At 40.8% G+C, this 17,915-nt stretch overlaps 2 protein-coding genes across 2 annotated transcripts in view; both read right to left on the bottom strand. All coding sequences in view use genetic code 11, as the record gives it.

Moving 5' to 3' along the window:
* EGR_06051 (Glypican-1) overlaps positions 1-9,759 on the bottom strand; it is a gene marked incomplete at both ends in the record, with an annotated part of 26,961 nt that extends 17,202 nt beyond the window's left edge. The window contains 3 exons of the mRNA XM_024495300.1: positions 5,148-5,563; positions 9,375-9,533; positions 9,573-9,759. Coding sequence (XP_024350255.1) covers positions 5,148-5,563; positions 9,375-9,533; positions 9,573-9,759 — 762 coding nt within the window. The remainder of the gene's footprint in view (positions 1-5,147; positions 5,564-9,374; positions 9,534-9,572) is intronic.
* A 6,688-nt stretch (positions 9,760-16,447) lies between these two features.
* On the bottom strand, positions 16,448-17,231 carry EGR_06050 (hypothetical protein; the record flags this gene model as incomplete). The annotated part of the gene is made up of 2 exons (XM_024495299.1): positions 16,448-16,667; positions 17,077-17,231. The coding sequence occupies 2 exons, from the start codon at positions 17,229-17,231 to the stop codon at positions 16,448-16,450; spliced, it is 375 nt and encodes a 124-aa protein (XP_024350254.1).
* Between the last annotated feature and the right edge of the window lie 684 nt (positions 17,232-17,915).

Genomic DNA, 17,915 nt, shown 5'->3' with positions numbered 1-17,915 from the left:
TACATACACACACACACATACATACACACACACACATATACATACACACACACACATGCATACACACACACACACAATAGGATTTGGCAAACACCTCGCCCTCTGCATGCGCTGACGGAACAACTACCGGTTTCGGGGTGTGAAAGGCGCTGTCAGCTAATAATTAAAAATAAAACGCCAGCAACTGGTTCTAAAGTAGCCGTCGCAACGAGAGCGTTTTTTCTCTACTGCCAGAGTAAAGTTTCATGAAGGGTCATAGGAAATTGGATGAAATTGGACGGTGGTAAATATAGGGAAGGTGTGGAGTCTTTTCGCCCCTACTTCATTCGAGTGTGCATTTCGTCGAAAACCAGATTTCGGCTTACTCTAGTATATTAGCATTCAAAGCACATTTTTTACCAATTCTGCTACATATGGAAAATTGGAAAAAATTGTTGGCCAGATGGTAACTGCAGTTTCCCACAAAACACCGAGAGGTAAAACCTAAACTCTATGACGGTAACAAGGTTGTCTTAACCACGGTGCTGAAGGAAAGCTATTTTTGACTTTTGTATTGACGAGTTTTTTTCACACATAGAGGGGAGTCTTTCCAACTGACGGTCGGAAAAGTGACGGTAACACTGTGGGCATTTCAAGAGTGACAGGCACGATCAGATGAGATTCGGATTAAACCGGCAGTTAGTAGTGACTAAATTTGGGCGACAGATGATCACGACAGATAGTTTAACCCGAGTATAAAAATAATACCAAACGATTAAAGACACTAATGAGGTTGGGTAAAACTCAAAATTACATTGAAGATAAGATAAGTGATGAAAAATGCAGTTGCATCTTATAAAGCATAAGATCAAACGTACATTGATTGGACGTAATTTCACCTTACTACATAGGCTCTGTTACATAACGTACATGTTTCTTCGAAATTACTATTTACACCCGATTCAAAATTTGCACTTCAAGACTAAGACACCAGAAACTCTTAAGGACGAATCAACGGACAGTGAATCAGATAGGGAATCGTCCCAAGAAAGCCAAGTTGGGAAAGAATGTGTTCGAATTTTCAGAATTCCAAGATAAAAGAGCTTATGCAAGCATGAGCTTTCAACCAGTCATTACGAGCATTTCATATATGCATACTAGACTCCCTGGCTGGGCGTGAAAATAAAGTTAATTCACTATTCATAAAGCATGGCCATACAGTGGGTGCTTACGGTGGCGGCAGGAACCGGCAAACGCAACAGAAACCATGGGCGACAAAGAACTCACTTAAGTTTCCAATGTAAGGGAAGGTCTGTGCGGATCCCATCGAGCACTTAAATACAGTATACTTAGGGGTTAAATAGTGAATAATTAAGATAGTATAAAACCTAAACGACCGCATGGCCCTAGACACTTAGCCGAAATCCATGGACAGACGCTTATGTAGCAGACGCGTGGGATGTGCTGAACAGCAGCATACACGAGTTTGGACAACTTTGCAACCAAATATAAAACTTTTCTCTCGAATGGTGGTGACTGACATTCACAACGACAGGCATAGATTATGACATCTCTATTTTTAAAGAGCAACAACAGGCGCAAAAGAATCTGATATGTGCTACCAAATTAGCATTTACATCACCGCATCTACGGCGCCATATACTGGAGTAATGTGGATGAACATCGTGACACGGTTTAAAACAAGCAGTCGGCTCCCGACGAAGCTATTAATCTGTCCAGAAATTTCGATTATAACACTAGCAAAATTCATGATGTCTGAGTACCCTTGAGCCAATAGGTTGGTTTAAACCGTTTTATGGAGGTTTTCAACCAATCCTCAACCAAAACCAGTAACTTTGCTGCAACAACAAAAGGTGGAGCCTTTTCATTATTGAAGAATTCACCTTTGTGAAACGAATTTTATGAACGTTGGGAAATGGTTGCACTATAATTCAGTGATATTAACAAAATATCAAGCCACACTTGTTGGGCGAAATATTTATTATGGTAAAACATCCCAAAATTCCCAAAGACGTAGTGAAGCCAGTCTGAGTCAAAGCATACCAAATGAAAATGAATAGAGATAAGGAAGGAAGGCCACAGCACTTGCACTAGCAAAAGATTAATGGATTTGGCTTCGCCAATAACACAAAGAAAGAAATATCGGTGAGTAGGAAGAGATGGATTCCGCAAGTACCATGGGAAAAAGAAGGGCAGCCGAAACCGGAAATTTAGATGAAATAAAGGCGGACTATGTGATAAGATGCTAATGAATCCGGGTAGAATCGAAAGCTAACTAATACAGAAGAATAAGTAGGTGAATCTAAGACAAACTACTACAAACTCGCCACTCGATTTTTCTGGTTAAAGGCTCGGCAAAGTGGTGACAGACAGTATTGTAATGTTAAAGTTGATGGGGAACACAACGTATGGGTGTGGGAGCAGCAGTCAAATGGCGCGATAACTAGGAGAATCTTGTTCAATGAAGAGGGAGGCTTGTGTCAAGCTCGTGAGGAGTTTGTCGAAACACTACTGAAGTTGATTGGTAAAAATTAAATGGAAAGTATGAGAGAAATGAAGATAGAAAAGAGCTCGGTCCAATCAATATTGTTTTGATTGGGGCAATAGGTAAGGTGAACAAAGGCTTCACTGATGCGCGCAACGCTCACAAAACATCTTTACTACATATATGTATAAAACAGGCTTCCAAAACTGAAATAATGACTCGTGTGAGATCTAACATTTGGGGCAAGATGTCGAAACAGAGTTGAGATTAACCATTATAAGATTCAGCCAATAAGATGGTGATGGCTCAGCGCTCCCCACCCCAAATGAAATCCCTTCGGGAACGAAAGCGGTAAAGGTAAGACAGAGAGAAAATTACTCCTCGGTTCACTAGATCACCAAAAAACGTCCCAAAAGGCATTGTGCACTTTTAATTCCGAACCCACACGCCGAGATAATGAACAGGGGAGAAAAGGTGAAGTAGAACGACATACAACGTCGCAATCTCATCGGCCTTTTTCCACATGGCAACCCAACCCCATGAATATTATTCAGCACTATCCATTAGTCTCTGAAACAGCACTCCGCTATCCTCCTCTTGTTCCAACAAACCACACTCGCACCGAGGCTGGTGTCCGTGTCCCTAAGGTTCCACAAGGCGGCTGAGGCGTCGCTCTATGGAATGGGTCGTGTGAAAACAGCGTTGCTGTGAAAGGCTTATGGTCATTTGTAACAAACCAAGTGTGTATAAAGTCTGTGAGCTTGCTTCTAGGCTTCACTGCAATTCCACACTTGCCCTTGTCGAACTGTGACAGTGGTAGCATAAATAGGTGCAGGCTAGAACCTTCTACTCGCACAGACTTCTGTCTGCTACTTAACCAATACGAATGCTTTTCACGTCACCTTTTTGAAGATTAAAAAATATTTAGACGACGCAGATTTGCATCTCCCAAAGCATGGGCCAAGATTAGATGGGACATCAATGAAACTTTCCTACGGATAGCAAGTGAAGTCGGAAGAATCCATAAAACCACCATGAAAAGGTACCTAATAAGAAATAAACAGTGAAGTGGGGTAACAGTGTCCATGCTTGACCTACAGTCGTGAATGGAAAAAGAGCAGAGGATTAATGTACGAGTATGCGGACGACCTGAAAACTACCCAATTTAGCCACAAGCAGTTATTCATGACTGATTGCCAAGATACAGAAAGATCGAGTTCCCCCTCAATACAGAAAACAATGCATGGTATATAAAGTTTGCATTTGGTTTCGCCTAGCGAAAGGCAAAGTCCATTTCCCTTTCGTCTAGCGCATGGAAAACCAAGGAATGAGCGAATAGCAGGACTCGTTAATCAATGTAAATTCAAAAAGCAAAGGGATTAGGTGCGGGGAAGAGGCAGACAGACAACGACACTAGGGTTGGGTACTGAATAAGCGGCAGCAGACAGGAGAAAAGGCAAAACTTAAGAGGATAGCGCCCGGTGGTTGTGAAAAGGGTCTGCATCGGTCAAAACGTGTAACCGCGTGTGTGGTTTTGGGCGTCGTGTATATAAAACGAGGAAGAATGAAAGTTTCTAAAGACGGAGGGCCATTTCATGCAGTTGTAGTGCTTGCTGCACAGCCTAAGGGTACAAAGTGGTATTGAGTGCCAAGTGCCGCTACCTCACCCTCAAAGTCGACCTTTTTGGGGAACAGAAATCGCCTCCGTCCAGAACAAAAGCCAGCCAGTCTGGATAATACTTCGGCAATGAAATTTAATTAGTCAGCTGTGCAAGCAATGATAGAGGTTGAGGAAACACAAGAGCTAGGATACTCCGATCAGACCTGTCTAAAATGGCCGTCTGTTAGCATGCAGGTGCTTGAAGAACGCGCCAAGACATAATTGCCACTGCTAGGAGACAGATAAACATTTGCGGTGGCTTGACAACAGAACATCCGTAATGGTGATAAAAATAAGGTGCTTACATAAACCTACGGAGGAAGATGTACGCATACATCTGCTGATGTTTAATCTACCATGGCAATGCGAAAAGTCTAATATTATTGTTTTTGACATAAATGCGGCAAAGTGAAGAAAAAAGTAAAGACAACGAGGTTAAAAGGTCACCCGATGGACGAAAAACTGTGCTCCCTCGAGCAGCTGATGAAATGCGTCTTGAGACGGGTTGTCAAGAGACACTCAACTCATCAAGTGGTTGTATTAAACGCCATCCACCTTAATTTTGTGTTCTTATTGAATCTTTCGTCATTTTTGAACCAATGCAGTAGTAATAGTCACCAGTTATGATTTTAAGCCACATTTTACAGTGAGTAGAAATAGAGAGGGGTATATAATAAACTTTTATTGTGGGCCCCCATTTCTAAAACGTCTTAGCTTAAGTACTTCATTTATCGGCATCGGATTAGATCAAAAAAGAAAACGAGGTGAAAGACGGTGATTTTGGAAGCTCTGAAAACACGTCTATATTCAGCTTCCCAAAATGGAAGTAATGCGTTGATTGCTGTCTTGCACGAGAGTGCGCATTAATTAGGTCTACCAGCACATGGTCACCGTACCATCCTCTCCGCTAGTTTTCGACCCTTCCGTTTCGTTGCAAGAGTTGCCCCCAAATATTGTCTTGGGAATAACTTAGACCTGCACACATGCATATACTGAACTCACATCCTCAACGATGGTGCGCAGGAGTTTACTTGCGGCAGCCAGCGAATTAACAAGCATGCGTGCCGGTGGATAGACCTGAAGGAACTGCTCCCGCAGGTGCACGTCCGTGAGGTCGAAGGCGTTCTGCTTGCCCAGAGCTTCGGACAGACAGTTGATGCGCTGATAGTCGGGCGTGGCGGTGGAGCCCGTCGCCACCTCTGCCTTCTCCATCAATACTACGATTGAGGTGCGCAGCTGATTGAAGAAGCTCGTCACTAACTGGGCCAGGTCGCCGCGACGTCCAGCCATGTAGGCTTCGAGATCATTAAAGAACTGGAAAAAGAAGGCATGGTTCACCTTGTAGTTGTAGCCATAGATACCGCTGAAGGCCTCGTGCAACCGATTCCGCGCCTCCATCAGATCCGACCGGAAAAAGTCTAAAGAAAGTAGCATCAACATCAGCACCCGGATAAGAGCACGCATACTACGCATACTTCTTAGAACTGGCCTTATCTACTGCCAGAGAAGCTTGTACCTTTACTGTACTGTTTTGATCCTTCCGACAAAAAGTGAGCCAAAATCACATCGAGAATTGGTTACCAGTATAAGCCCAAACTTTCCATAGCAGTAATAAATTGGAAGAACCGGTAAAATCACAATTGATATAATTTAAGCTTCCAAATGCAAAATTTGTCAAGAAAACAAATTTAAACTAGGCATTCTGAAAGCCCGAGAACTAACGTTAATCAGCCTTACCCACGAATGGAAAGAGTAACAAAGACATTCAACGAGATGCTAGACACTGACGTTTTGTAATTCGCCTCATAGGGCTTACTCATCTTGTTGCAACATAGAAAAGACCTATGCTAGGTTTTATGCGCCTTATTTGTTTAAGTAGTACCAATACATGATCTTTAAAATGGTGATTGACGTGACGGATTTGATTTTACTGTGCACTTTTTTCCTAAGTCCAATCGGACGCAATTGTATCAGTCCAAAGGCAACCAACATTATTACTCAACAATGGAAGGGATGGAGCCTTACAGTGAAAATGTCTCGAATATATGCAGAAGACACGATTGTATTTAGCCTTTTATTCATTTATAAACAACCAGCTCGGAGTTATTCTGGGTACTAAAAACCCTATTAAAGCATTTCACGGTTCGTCAGATGGACGTACCATAGGCGCAAAACAGATTGAATGTTTATTAAACAGAAAAAAGGGAATTTTTCAGTTGGGGCGACTACATTTCAAGACTTAGTTGACAATATATTATACACAATGCAAAAGGCCACACAAGTTCACGCTTTTGAAAGTGACGTTGTCGCAAGCAAACACACAGGATAAAGCGTCCAGAATCCCTCAGCATGTGCATTCCTGAACGCCTAGTCCCAATAGTTTGTAGAGCGCTTGTGTGAATGTGTGCGTTCAACTTATTGAATGTCTGTTTGTGCTAGCATATCACCAACACGCATGCACACTCACATGAATCATCTTAACTTGCATGGACGTAGGATGCACACAGGGACGAGTGTGTGCGACGACCAGTGGCTGGAGAAGGGAGCCTCATCCCCCACACCCTTTGTTAAAAAGCCGCATCTCATAAAAGAGAATCAGGCTCTCTCAACCAGCCCTCCGACATTGAAGTAGAGTAACCAAATTGTAAACCCATTCTCAATTTTTGACAAATAAATAAGCTAAGCAAACAAACAAGTAAGAATCCGAAAACAAACAAGCTAAAGTGACTAAAAAGACGAGTGGAACCACACTAAGCATACAGCTGCAATAAATTACACGTCGACAGAAATGTAACTCCACACTCCGATGTTTTCGGTTTACCTCTGGAAGTGCATCAACTGGTGAGAAGCTTTCCTTTTGTCGAAAATAACAGGAGCATTTATTAAGTAGATGATGGACACATTAAAGACGAGATAACTCCAATTGCAAGGTAGACGCGGAAGAAAGATCGCGCTGCAAGGCATACCTTTGTACTGAGGAATATCAACGGAAATAGTCGCCTTAAACAGTATAATCGGTAAAAGAGAAGAACAGTGTAAGAAGTAAAACACTGGCATTCCTTTGATATTGCACACAAAATTTAGATTCATGCATTCTACCTAATGAAGTTGTTTGACAAACACGGTATAATTTGACATTCCACCGCCATTAGAGCAAGTCAGGAGGTTGATCTCCCTTAGAGAAATAGAGGATGTGACTGACCAAAAAACAGTTAATGAAGGATCTGGAGGTCGGAGGAATGTTTCACAGATTGACACTTCTGAATGAGGGGTGAGTCAGCATAGATGGGCCTAGAGGGGTAGAGGCAGCGACAGGAGCCTCGAGCTTGGAGGCCACAGCAACTGCGTGATTACATCCAAGGCGTGCTAGCAATAATCGTGTGCAGCGTAGGTGCGTACGTGTTCGCGTAGGGAGAAAGCATGAGCGGTAAAGGATCTACCTCACTGCATTGGCAGCCAGTTGACGAAAGGGTGGTAGACTAACTCGATTCGAGATTTAGGACAACCACTTCACTCGTTCTCACTCATTATTGCCGCCACCGCCTCTTCTGTCTCCTTCCAAACTTCCCCATTGACAGCACCAGGCTCCACAGTCAACCAGACGATCACACCCACACACACACATCCCTTGGTTTATATGCAGTTTCACATACGTATTACAGCGATGTGAAAAGAAAATTATGCCAACAAAGTTACTCTTCAAAATCTTTGCTTGGGACAAATGAGCAATACATAGATTGGAATACAATTGCATGGGAACGAGATTAGAGCCTCGAGCTAAACGGCGTGGACTCTTGAACATGTTCGATACTTCTAAGGAAGTGACAAAGTGCTTCCGCAGGAAGAAGTTTAGCAAGTCACAGTGAAGGCCTATTCTTACATGCTAACCGCAGCAGAGTTAAGTTTACTTTGGGTTATACGTCAGATGCCGAACGGAATTTGTAACCTGGAGATGAAAGAAAGGTTTTATTACGTAAAAATGTACTGAATTAGGCAAGTCTTAGCTCCAGATTTCTGTGTAAACGTTTGTGTACCTCAAGTAAATTTGCAGTGAATTTTGAAAAAGGAGATGTGCTTACGCATTTGACGCAAGGTTAAAGCATAATGACATGGAAATTGACTAAGAGAATTAAACATATTTGGAAAACTAAATCAATGGAACAATTGAATAAACCTCCTTTACTTACAGGATATTTACCAAATATGACATGAGAATATTACATCGCCTTATAACCTGAAATTGTCCGGAGCGGACTAAAACCAATCATACGGAAGCGGTCACTTCGCTTAAAACCGTTGCGACAAATTTTCCCATAAACATCAAAACGAGTAATAGTTGTTCAGGTAGTATTTGAGACGCTAACGGTGAATATATTTGGATTTTACAAACGGAGGACAGAAGAAATGATGCCTGAACTTTCCATATTCAGTGGCCCATAAGGTTTCAGAAAACAATAGAGGAAGTTTTGATGGGGTAAACTGATGCAGCACAGGTTATGCAGTCATGAAGTCGAAAACAACAGCGCAAATTTCTTTACAGAAAATCAATTAAGTTCTGATGTGAAGCAATTCGACCAAAGGTTGGGTTGGGGAGAGTTTGCTCAATTTCGAAAGATTCTGGTCGATCACAGAAAAGGGCCATATTAGAAGCTGAAAATGCAGGATTAGCATCTCAAGAGGAAGGGATCGGTTTACCACAACCGCACATTCGACTGGGGTTTGGAGATTTAACGACATGTGTGAAAAACGCTATCCTCGGGTGGACATGGTTTTTAGTGACATTGCTTTTTGCACTGCAATGATTGAATGACGATGCACGACGTTTAAAATAAATAAATAGGAGAGAAAAGGAATGGTCAGATATACTACTTGAAACAAGTTGTGATACAAAACTATATGTTTAAAAATCAAAAAAGAAATCCTAGAAGTAGAAGAAATAAGCACTGTTACTAGTTATTACAGCGTTTTGGTAGATAGAATGGAAATTAAGATAAGCAATTGAGAGGAAAACAAGTAGTAAAATTTACTGCTTTACTTGGACAAAAAAATAAAAAAGCAGAAAAGGTCAGAAATGAATCGGATAAGCGTACTACGGATCAAAAGTAGGACTTCAAAAACGACAGGGTATGCTGAGTTTTGCATAATATTTACCTTTAAACCTTAAAAATAGCGCTTTAAGGGACGGCATCATATAGTCAATACAATTGATTAAAGCAAACATAAACTCACAGTCAAGGGCTAGACTATCGCTTTCCATTTGTTCAGCAACGGGCGCAAGCCAGTTAGCAAGAGAGGTAGGGAGCTCACTTTCACCAACAGTATATATATCCATTTCCATCTGCTTATCACAACATGAGGTACTCTCGATAATCGGGCAGATCGTTTGACCTACAGAGAATGGCTGAAAATGTTAGAAAGTCGACTCACTGTAGGAAGGTGAGATGGCATTAGTGGTGAGTACTTTGTACCGGTAGTTGAGCCAGTCTCGCTTTGCTTTAGTACAGTCTAGACCGGAAACGGAAAAGGCATTCCAAGTGAGGAGTGCGAGGGAGATTAAGAAGAGGAAGGATGAGGAACCGCTCCACAGTCGAGAAATGTCTTGCCTGCAGCGCATCACCACACTTGAATATAGGTTTAATATTCTCAAAGTTGAATAAATGCAGTTAAAATATTATCCAATTGTCAAGCGTTGTCCAATTCGTTTAGTGGTAAGCATGGCAGCCCTTCCTAATTCAAAAAGAATTGCACGATGAAATACTGCGTTCCAGATTCAAAAAGTAAGACAAATAATATGAGAAGTCCTTAAATTTAGAATTACATCGGAATAACTTAAGCGACTACAAGCAGGCAGGCAGTGGAAGGTTAGGAGGCCAAACAATCCTGGAATATTCCAAAAGATCTACCACAAGCACAACTTGCTGGGTTATGCAAGACGTAAAGCGCAATGCCAACAAACCAGTATGCCCCTATATAACAGAACTAGAGACCCGCTCCCAGAAAATATCAATGTAAAATGAATATTCCAGTCTTAAACACAAGAGAAAATGAATTTTGCCCTCGTGAAAGACAAGATACCATGCCTGCAAAGGATCAAGACAGTTTCAAAACAGCAAATTTAAGCATCCTCAGTTAGAAACCTTCTACCAACGAAGCCCCTAGAGCTGACCTTGCTCCCAACTGGCAGGCATTACCATTAATACCAACCTACCAGGTCGTTTATAAATGCGGTGAGTCAGACGTGTAAGCGAATTAGTGGGTTAAAACACACAGAATTCAAAGTTCTTTACGCATGCTAATTAGCAGTATTTGTGCGACATTTTTAGCAGAAAACTTTTTTAAATTAGAATGGGTATTTTTTTCATAAAATCTCCTAGAACCACAAAGAGTACTGATTTTAATGTCATGACAATACTGTGTGATCGTTTGGCCTTACCTTAAATATGTTAACATAGCCGTACTGACTTGACATTTAAGATGCCTTTTTAATTGGGCAAGTAGTTATTGTTTGCAGTATGTGTGCGAAATAATGGCGTTACATCAGTTATGAGATGTGTACAAAGAACACGCCTAATACATAATAGGTTTTTTGCAATCAAATGGTTTGCATTGCTCTCCCTTTGTTTTGAGCATTAGTTTTGATTCCTCCTTGAAGGCATTATCTATTTCCTTTGCAGGTATGTTGCCTATTTTTCGTTTTTTGCCATATATGTAGCTCCTCAAAACTTCTTTGAAGACGAAAGCAGATACAATGCTCAGGCAGAATATGCGTATTTTATATGTAGAAGGGACTGAGACTACTGTAGCGTCCCGAGACTCCCTGATGACGAAAGAAGACACAATCCTCGGGCAGAACATATATATTCAGCACGAGGCTATTGGCATGGCCCAAAAGGCCGGCCCACGCAGCGAGGTACAAGGGGGCTAATTCAAAGCCAAAAGTGGCGCCTCACTAGAACCGAGGGATAAACCACTATCGTATTACACTACTGGTATGGTTCGGAGGCTAGCCCACCTGACCAATGCGCAATAACCAAAATACAAGGTCGCTCTTTACTAAAGCAGAGAGATAAACAGCCAACTTATCGCCTTTAGACGCCACCATCGCATGTAGGTTAGGGGTGCCTTTACTTTACTTTTGTTGGAACCTACCTCTTGAATGGTGATCAGGTGGATTGGAACAACCTTATGGATAAGAAGGCGATTTTAGTCCATAAGGAAGCAATAAACTTTGATTTCCCATACGATTAATTGTACTTTTCAGCAGTATATAATTCCTTCTAATAACCCATCTTCTCAATCCAGGGGCCCAAAACCGGAGGTAAAGGGAGAATGGCAAGAATATTACACTTTGTAAGGCCGGATTTTATTACAGTGTAGAGCGATTGGTCAGACACGGAACTGTAAATTGTGGATAAAGTAATTCTTTTGTTCTGGTTCACCTAAAATTCCCCCTGAATTTAAGGGTAATGGAAGTGACTATGTACAGCAGGAGTGGAACGAGTCTTTGGAGCAATAATAGATCTCATTCTTGATAGGCTGTCTTGTGCGGTACGACTTTCCTCTATCTACCTGTTCATTGGCTATTGTGCTTGTCATTACGACCTTAGAAGTTTTGCGTAGTTCAATAAAAGTTAGCTCTCAAAGTTAGCACCATGTTCGTTTAAGAAAGCAGAAGCTACCGCTTAAGCGTTTCTGATATTCAGACGTTCTGACTTGACAACTTTTGTGAAGTGGCCTATAGTTTTAGGCGATGGTAACCTTTCAGTAAGGGGCCGGGAATGTCTGCGGCTGCTCTCTCCTGGACCTTTTGGGACATTAGATAAAAGTATTGTGACAGACGTGATGTGGGCTCACTTAGATGGAGGTCCAGCAGAAATCACGTATGGCTTGGGTAGCTGAAGGTCACCAATACCTTTTTTCCTGAAGCGTCTCTCACTTTCTTCACTTCTACATGGCCTAATTACTTGTGTAAGTCTTGAAGGACTATTTGTACTAACAAACCCTAAAAGCAGTAGGATATAAGGTTCTTTAGTTCTATCTTGCAGACAACTAAACCTCACTATTTAGGGAGAGTTTCGGTCACTTCCGGTAATAATGCCACCTTTGCTTTTATTTTTTCAAGCGAGTGCAAGATACTTCCTGTACATTAAACCTGTATTGCGATCAGAGCATTGCGTATTTCTTCATTAGTATTTAATTGGTTTACCCAGAAACATGATATTCAGCAGATACTCACCATTTCATCTTGGTCTAAATTTAGTTGAAATAGCAATTGTTCCCCCTATGGGTAGGTCTTTTCTGGCATATTTGCTTGTTGAAGTTGGAAGTGATAACATATTCTCAAACTTGTGCATCCTTACGTGAGAGTACGCCACCTACAGATGTATCGTTAGTGGCATTGTCCAGAGTGACTGGCGGGGCAGGTGGTTCGAAATTGGGTAGTGGTACAATCGATGTCAAATAGGGCTTTGAACCCTTTAGCATGTTTTATTTTTGTCTATTTAAAATCTTCATTAACATGTCTTTCCACTAGCTTATATGGCTGACTTGCGATTTTAGTAAAAGCTCTAACACAATGCCTGTAGTAACTTACCAGGCCCTAAGAACCTATAGAGCTTGATCTAAGTGCATGCGGTCTTTATTCACTGTCATTCCTTTTGACAAAACAGTATCTTATCGAGATTTTACTGAGAATTGTGAGAATTGGCATTTTTTCCTTGCTTACTTACTTGTTCCACCAAAAACCTCAGTGATAGTTTACGTGGTCCACCTTCTAATTTATGCTATCCTATGCACAAATACCAGAATATAAATCGAAGATTGTTCACAAATCAAAGCAATCATCCTATGGCTTCATTTACAGGTCAAAGCTGAGCCCTACTTCTGTAAGTGCATTTTGTACGATTCCAACGCATTCTTATTAATAAAAATTGGCTCTGAGGGTCTTCTTTCTGGCTTTTTTGCTGCATTGTGTAATTGTTCGCCTCGCTGATACGATTTGTCATTGCCCATCCATTATATCTAAACTTTATCTGTAATATTCGTGGATAAGCGCAATCCTTCCAAAACCGACTACTTCTTTCTTCGACTAGGCATTCTGCATCGCATTTAAAATGAACCACAACAACTATTGCACTTGATAAAAATCTTCACAACTGCGTCCTGAACGGCTTACAGCATCAGACAGGTTACTCTAGGATGAGTAAATTGTAATGTTATTTGCTTGTTAATGTTTCTAGATTTTGCAGTCATGAGTAAATTTTCTTATGCAAAAAAAATTTTTTCATTCCTTTAAAATCCCGAATTATTTTGTTGATTTTACAAAGTAATTTACCAGTCACATATTTTCAGTTTGTATATTTACTAACCAGAAACTTGACCTAAGCCATTCATTGAAGGCAGCAGAGCAGCTGATAAATCCAAGTCTCAGCCTATCCATAGCACCAAAGTAGCAAAGCAAAAATATCTCATTTATGTTAAGAGATAGCGAATGAGACTTATTTTCGGATTTTCCTGTCTTCAGCTCCAGCTCTACCTCATTTTAGGAGGTCTGATGAACAACACTGGTTCATTAAGTGCTAAATTTATTAAGTCTTTGCGTTCATACCTATGGCTTCTAGGACATCATCTTTCCATACCGCATATAATATATTACTCAATTAATAAGGTAGACGGAATATCAAATGCTACACTTTAATCGCGTATTTAATTCGCAATTTTGGTGGCGAGCCACTTAGGGCGCCGTCATTGTACCTCCGATGGGTGGTCTGGCCTCCAGGCCATGCCAGTAGCCCCAAGCACTACTGTACGTCGGCAATGCACATTCCGCCCGAGTATTGTCTTCTTTTGTCTTCAGGGAAGTCTCAGAGCGCTGCATCATATGCAACACTTCTGCAATTCAAAAGTCTACTAAAATGAGATCTTCCCAATTGAGCCTTTCCTAAATAAATTCTACAATTGTAAGAATGGTAATGTGATCAACCAATTTTATTTCTACTTGGTAGGTTAAATAGCCTTTTGATTCAAATTAGTGTAATATTTAATTGGTTAATCACTCATTTACATAAAATATTTGCTTCCTTGGTCAATTTTACATACCTACAACTGTAAAAATTACTCTTAGAGTCAGTAAATCCGCTGTTTTATGTGTGTGAATGCTGGGATTTGGGTATTGTTCTTCCCAAATAACTTCCACATATGAAAAGCCTGACATCGGCACTTTTATTTCAACTAGGTTTCCATTCTTTATTTGCACTTGGTGTCCTAAGCCTGATTTGATCGGCTGATCGGAACTGTTTTGTGGATTAACTATTGTGAATATTTGTATGAAGTTGAGGGATCGGGGTGACTGAAGGTCTCACACTAGCTGTTGCTTTCCTGTCCCGACATGCATTGGGAATGGTAGCTGTGTCCTTAAACGACCAAATTCCGTTTCTTAGTGGTGCTTAAGACCATAGTGATGGCATATAGTGCAAAAAATATCGAAAAATGAATTAAATGTCCCTTTAGAGTTGTGGATTTAACAAATTCGTACATAATAAAGTTTTCCTATTTCAATTACATCATTAACTTTCACTTTTCCCTCTACTTATGAGAAGGGAATTGAGTCATTAACCTCCCAGTAAACTTATTCCTTAATCGTTCGAAGTGCCGTAAATATTTTCATTGATGAGATAGTTACTACTGTAGCGGCTTTAATAATTCTTTCTTCCACTTACAACTTCACATCCTTTGGTTGAGAAGAGCGGGTAGACGGAGACACCTCATATTCGAGTAGTGTAGGGAAGGGTCACAGATTACCAAAGTTTGTGGAATCGGTGATGCCGCTTGGTCACAAAGCTGGTTATTTAAAACGTATACCCAAGCAAAAATGCATTATGCTACAATAAATTTGCATTGTGAATTACTGCTTCCTTCACAAGCTAGGCCAAATTTATAGGTTGTGTTTACTCCATATCGTTCTGCCATTGTGACCGAAAAGCCCAAACACCCCAAGTACTAATTATTGTACCTATTGACTTGGTATCCTTGGTTTAAGGCAATAAATCATCACAAAATCTTGTCGAGCTGAAACATGAGGATGGGGGAGTTTGTGGTTGTGATGGCAACAAAGCAGTCAACATAACCCCATGAGGGTCATAACTCCCCTAGGAAATTATTAAGTCGAGTCTCACCCTAAAATCCCACCTTGAGGGAAAGAGACCTGTATTTTTATTCTTCATTCTAATTGATTTTCTGCAGCCAAAAGTGGGCAAGTTGAAGTGACTGTTACCACTTGTTCACACCAGCTCTGCACAATTCACCTTTCTTTAACTAATGGTGAGCCATTGCAAGGGCTTTTTGCTTGTTAAATTGCGATGTACCCACACATTTACGCAGACCATATGACGGAGTAATCTGCTAAATCGAACGACCATCTGTACCACTACTTTCTTGCTAGACGGCTCAGCTACTAAAGTGAGGAAAGTCGGCATTGTGCAGGCTCTCCGGGCTTTAATTTGGGTAGCAACATGGAGGCGATGCAACCTGTCGAGTCTCGTTTGATTGGAAAAGTGGACAAATGGTTTAAGAAACAACTAGTGAAGCCGACCGTCCAAACTTCGTAAAACCCACACTTTGAATGAGTGTCTGATCCGAACTGTAAACATAAGATAAACCACGATTCATTGTGCCTCCAGTTGGGATTTGGATTAAAACAGAAGAAATGAATTAGCAATAATCTCTTCCCCATAATTTGTCTACACCTAATTCAGTAGTATAATTCATTTCGTTTTAGAGTTGTTCAACCGTTTTGGGAACTCAAACTTTATTACCTCAGAGTTCAGAGCATCAACTGTAATTTACCTGTGGATTTAGAGTCAAATGTGAAGATTACATTTCTTTGAGGCACTAATTTCCTAATTAACTTATGCATGACCCACCAAAATTACGATAGAATTTCAATTGTCTTCATGGTTTCCTACTAAATTTGATATAAGGTGGGAAGTATGCTTTTAGTCCTTACAGAACAAATAGACTCGAGAAATATAATATTAAAATAATGTGGTTATCAGAAGTGCAAAATGAACAGCATTAATGAAGCTGAAATAGTTATCAAATTTTGATTAAATATGACGATAATTTAGGCGGCCAAATGACCTCATCCTTAAGTAAAGTGGTCTATTAGTCTCATGTCCACTTTTGCTTCGGAAAGTGAGTCCATGTAGGAGGATAGGTCAAAGAAAGTTGCAGTTTCTAAGAATCAGCGCGGATAGGAAAAACAATAAAGGGATGCAATTCACTGACAGATTGATTCGTAATAACTAAACTGTTTGTGGAGGTCTTGGCTGTGTGATCAGACATGCGGATATGTGCTGCACCTGTTCGCCTGGCCGTGCAGCCGCGGTCTCCGTGTCCAATTGGACCGAGAGACGGTAGTTGTTAGGGCGGCGAGCGCAGTCAACCAAGGATGGGCCCGCTGATCCGTGAAGGTCACGCAAAGTCGAGCAATCGTGGCGGATTGGGATAGGAATTTTGCCTCCGCTAAAATTTCAGACATCGTAAATAAATGGCTAGAGTTAAATTATATGAAGCGTATAAGTGGCTTTGTAATCATTTTGGAAGCCTTTACCTCTATATGTAAATCAAATTAATTGTTGCACCAACTTCAGGAAGTGCTTCAAAAAAGTACATGACTGTTTCTTACGATAGGTAAAAAAATCAGTGAAGCCTTTTTAACCTACTACAATGGCATCTGTTCGTATTCTTATCTTTATTTCTAGATAAGTAGTAAGAATCAATATTACAGTATCATTATGTGCCTCAAAAGAGATGAATTTTTCCCTCACCTTGATTTATTAAATTAATGATCAAACATATTTTACGGAATTCCTAAATGCAGGTAAACATGTGGTGAAGTCACTGTTTGGAATCATTGCAGCTATTTACGCACCGAGGTCCAATTCCGACGGCGCCCTGATTGCAGACACTGAGTGAATCCTGCGCACGGTCGATTCGTGCATGAACAGTTAGGGAGGCGGTCGGCAGAGGGTGGGGAGAAAGGAGGGGCTTCACTGAGGTGCCCAAAGTCGAACGCATCCAATTCATTCACCCATATCGCAATGGTATTAGTGCCTCCACATCTGAATAGGCAGCCTTCACTTATGACTGCCGTTCCATCTCAATGCAATTACGCAACCATGAAATTCGTAACACCCGCAAGCTAATTTACTTCATTCATTCCTAGGTGGTCGTACGTCAAAGACATCCATGTTTTGTGGATGCGTTGATGAGGCGCTACTTTTGGGACGAAGGGCAGAGGGTAGTATTCTTACGTTCAAGCTCTCTGAATTCGCTGTATCGTTTAGCCTATAGGAAGAGTTGGTGATGAGAAGAACCTATTATTTATTAGGATGAAGTATCCCAAAGTCTTTCCCGAACAATCGTTATTAATTACATAAAAAAGACTGATATTTTGCACAGGGATTTTTTAACGAACAAAGTCGTCAGCCAGTCGATTAATCTGTCGAAATAAGTCTGCCCACAAGTCGTTGCTTTTGTGACTTGTTCAAGCGTAGTATCACCGCAGCAACATAAATACTAATTTGTAGATGTCAGTCTACCTTTTTTCATTCCAAGAAATTAGTTGGTTTCAAGGGCAAATAACATTTTAAAACCCTAATAAGATGCTGGAGCAGCTCACCCGGAAAAGATTCATTTGGCAGAAAATGTAGGCCGAAAATAGGAAGAGATGATTGAAGAAGTAGCACCATTTTATTTCATTATTAGTGC

Source organism: Echinococcus granulosus, assembly GCF_000524195.1.
Source record: "Echinococcus granulosus chromosome Unknown EG_S00050, whole genome shotgun sequence".
NCBI classification, from domain to species: Eukaryota; Metazoa; Platyhelminthes; class Cestoda; order Cyclophyllidea; family Taeniidae; genus Echinococcus; species Echinococcus granulosus.
This window is presented reverse-complemented; position numbering and strand designations above follow the sequence as displayed.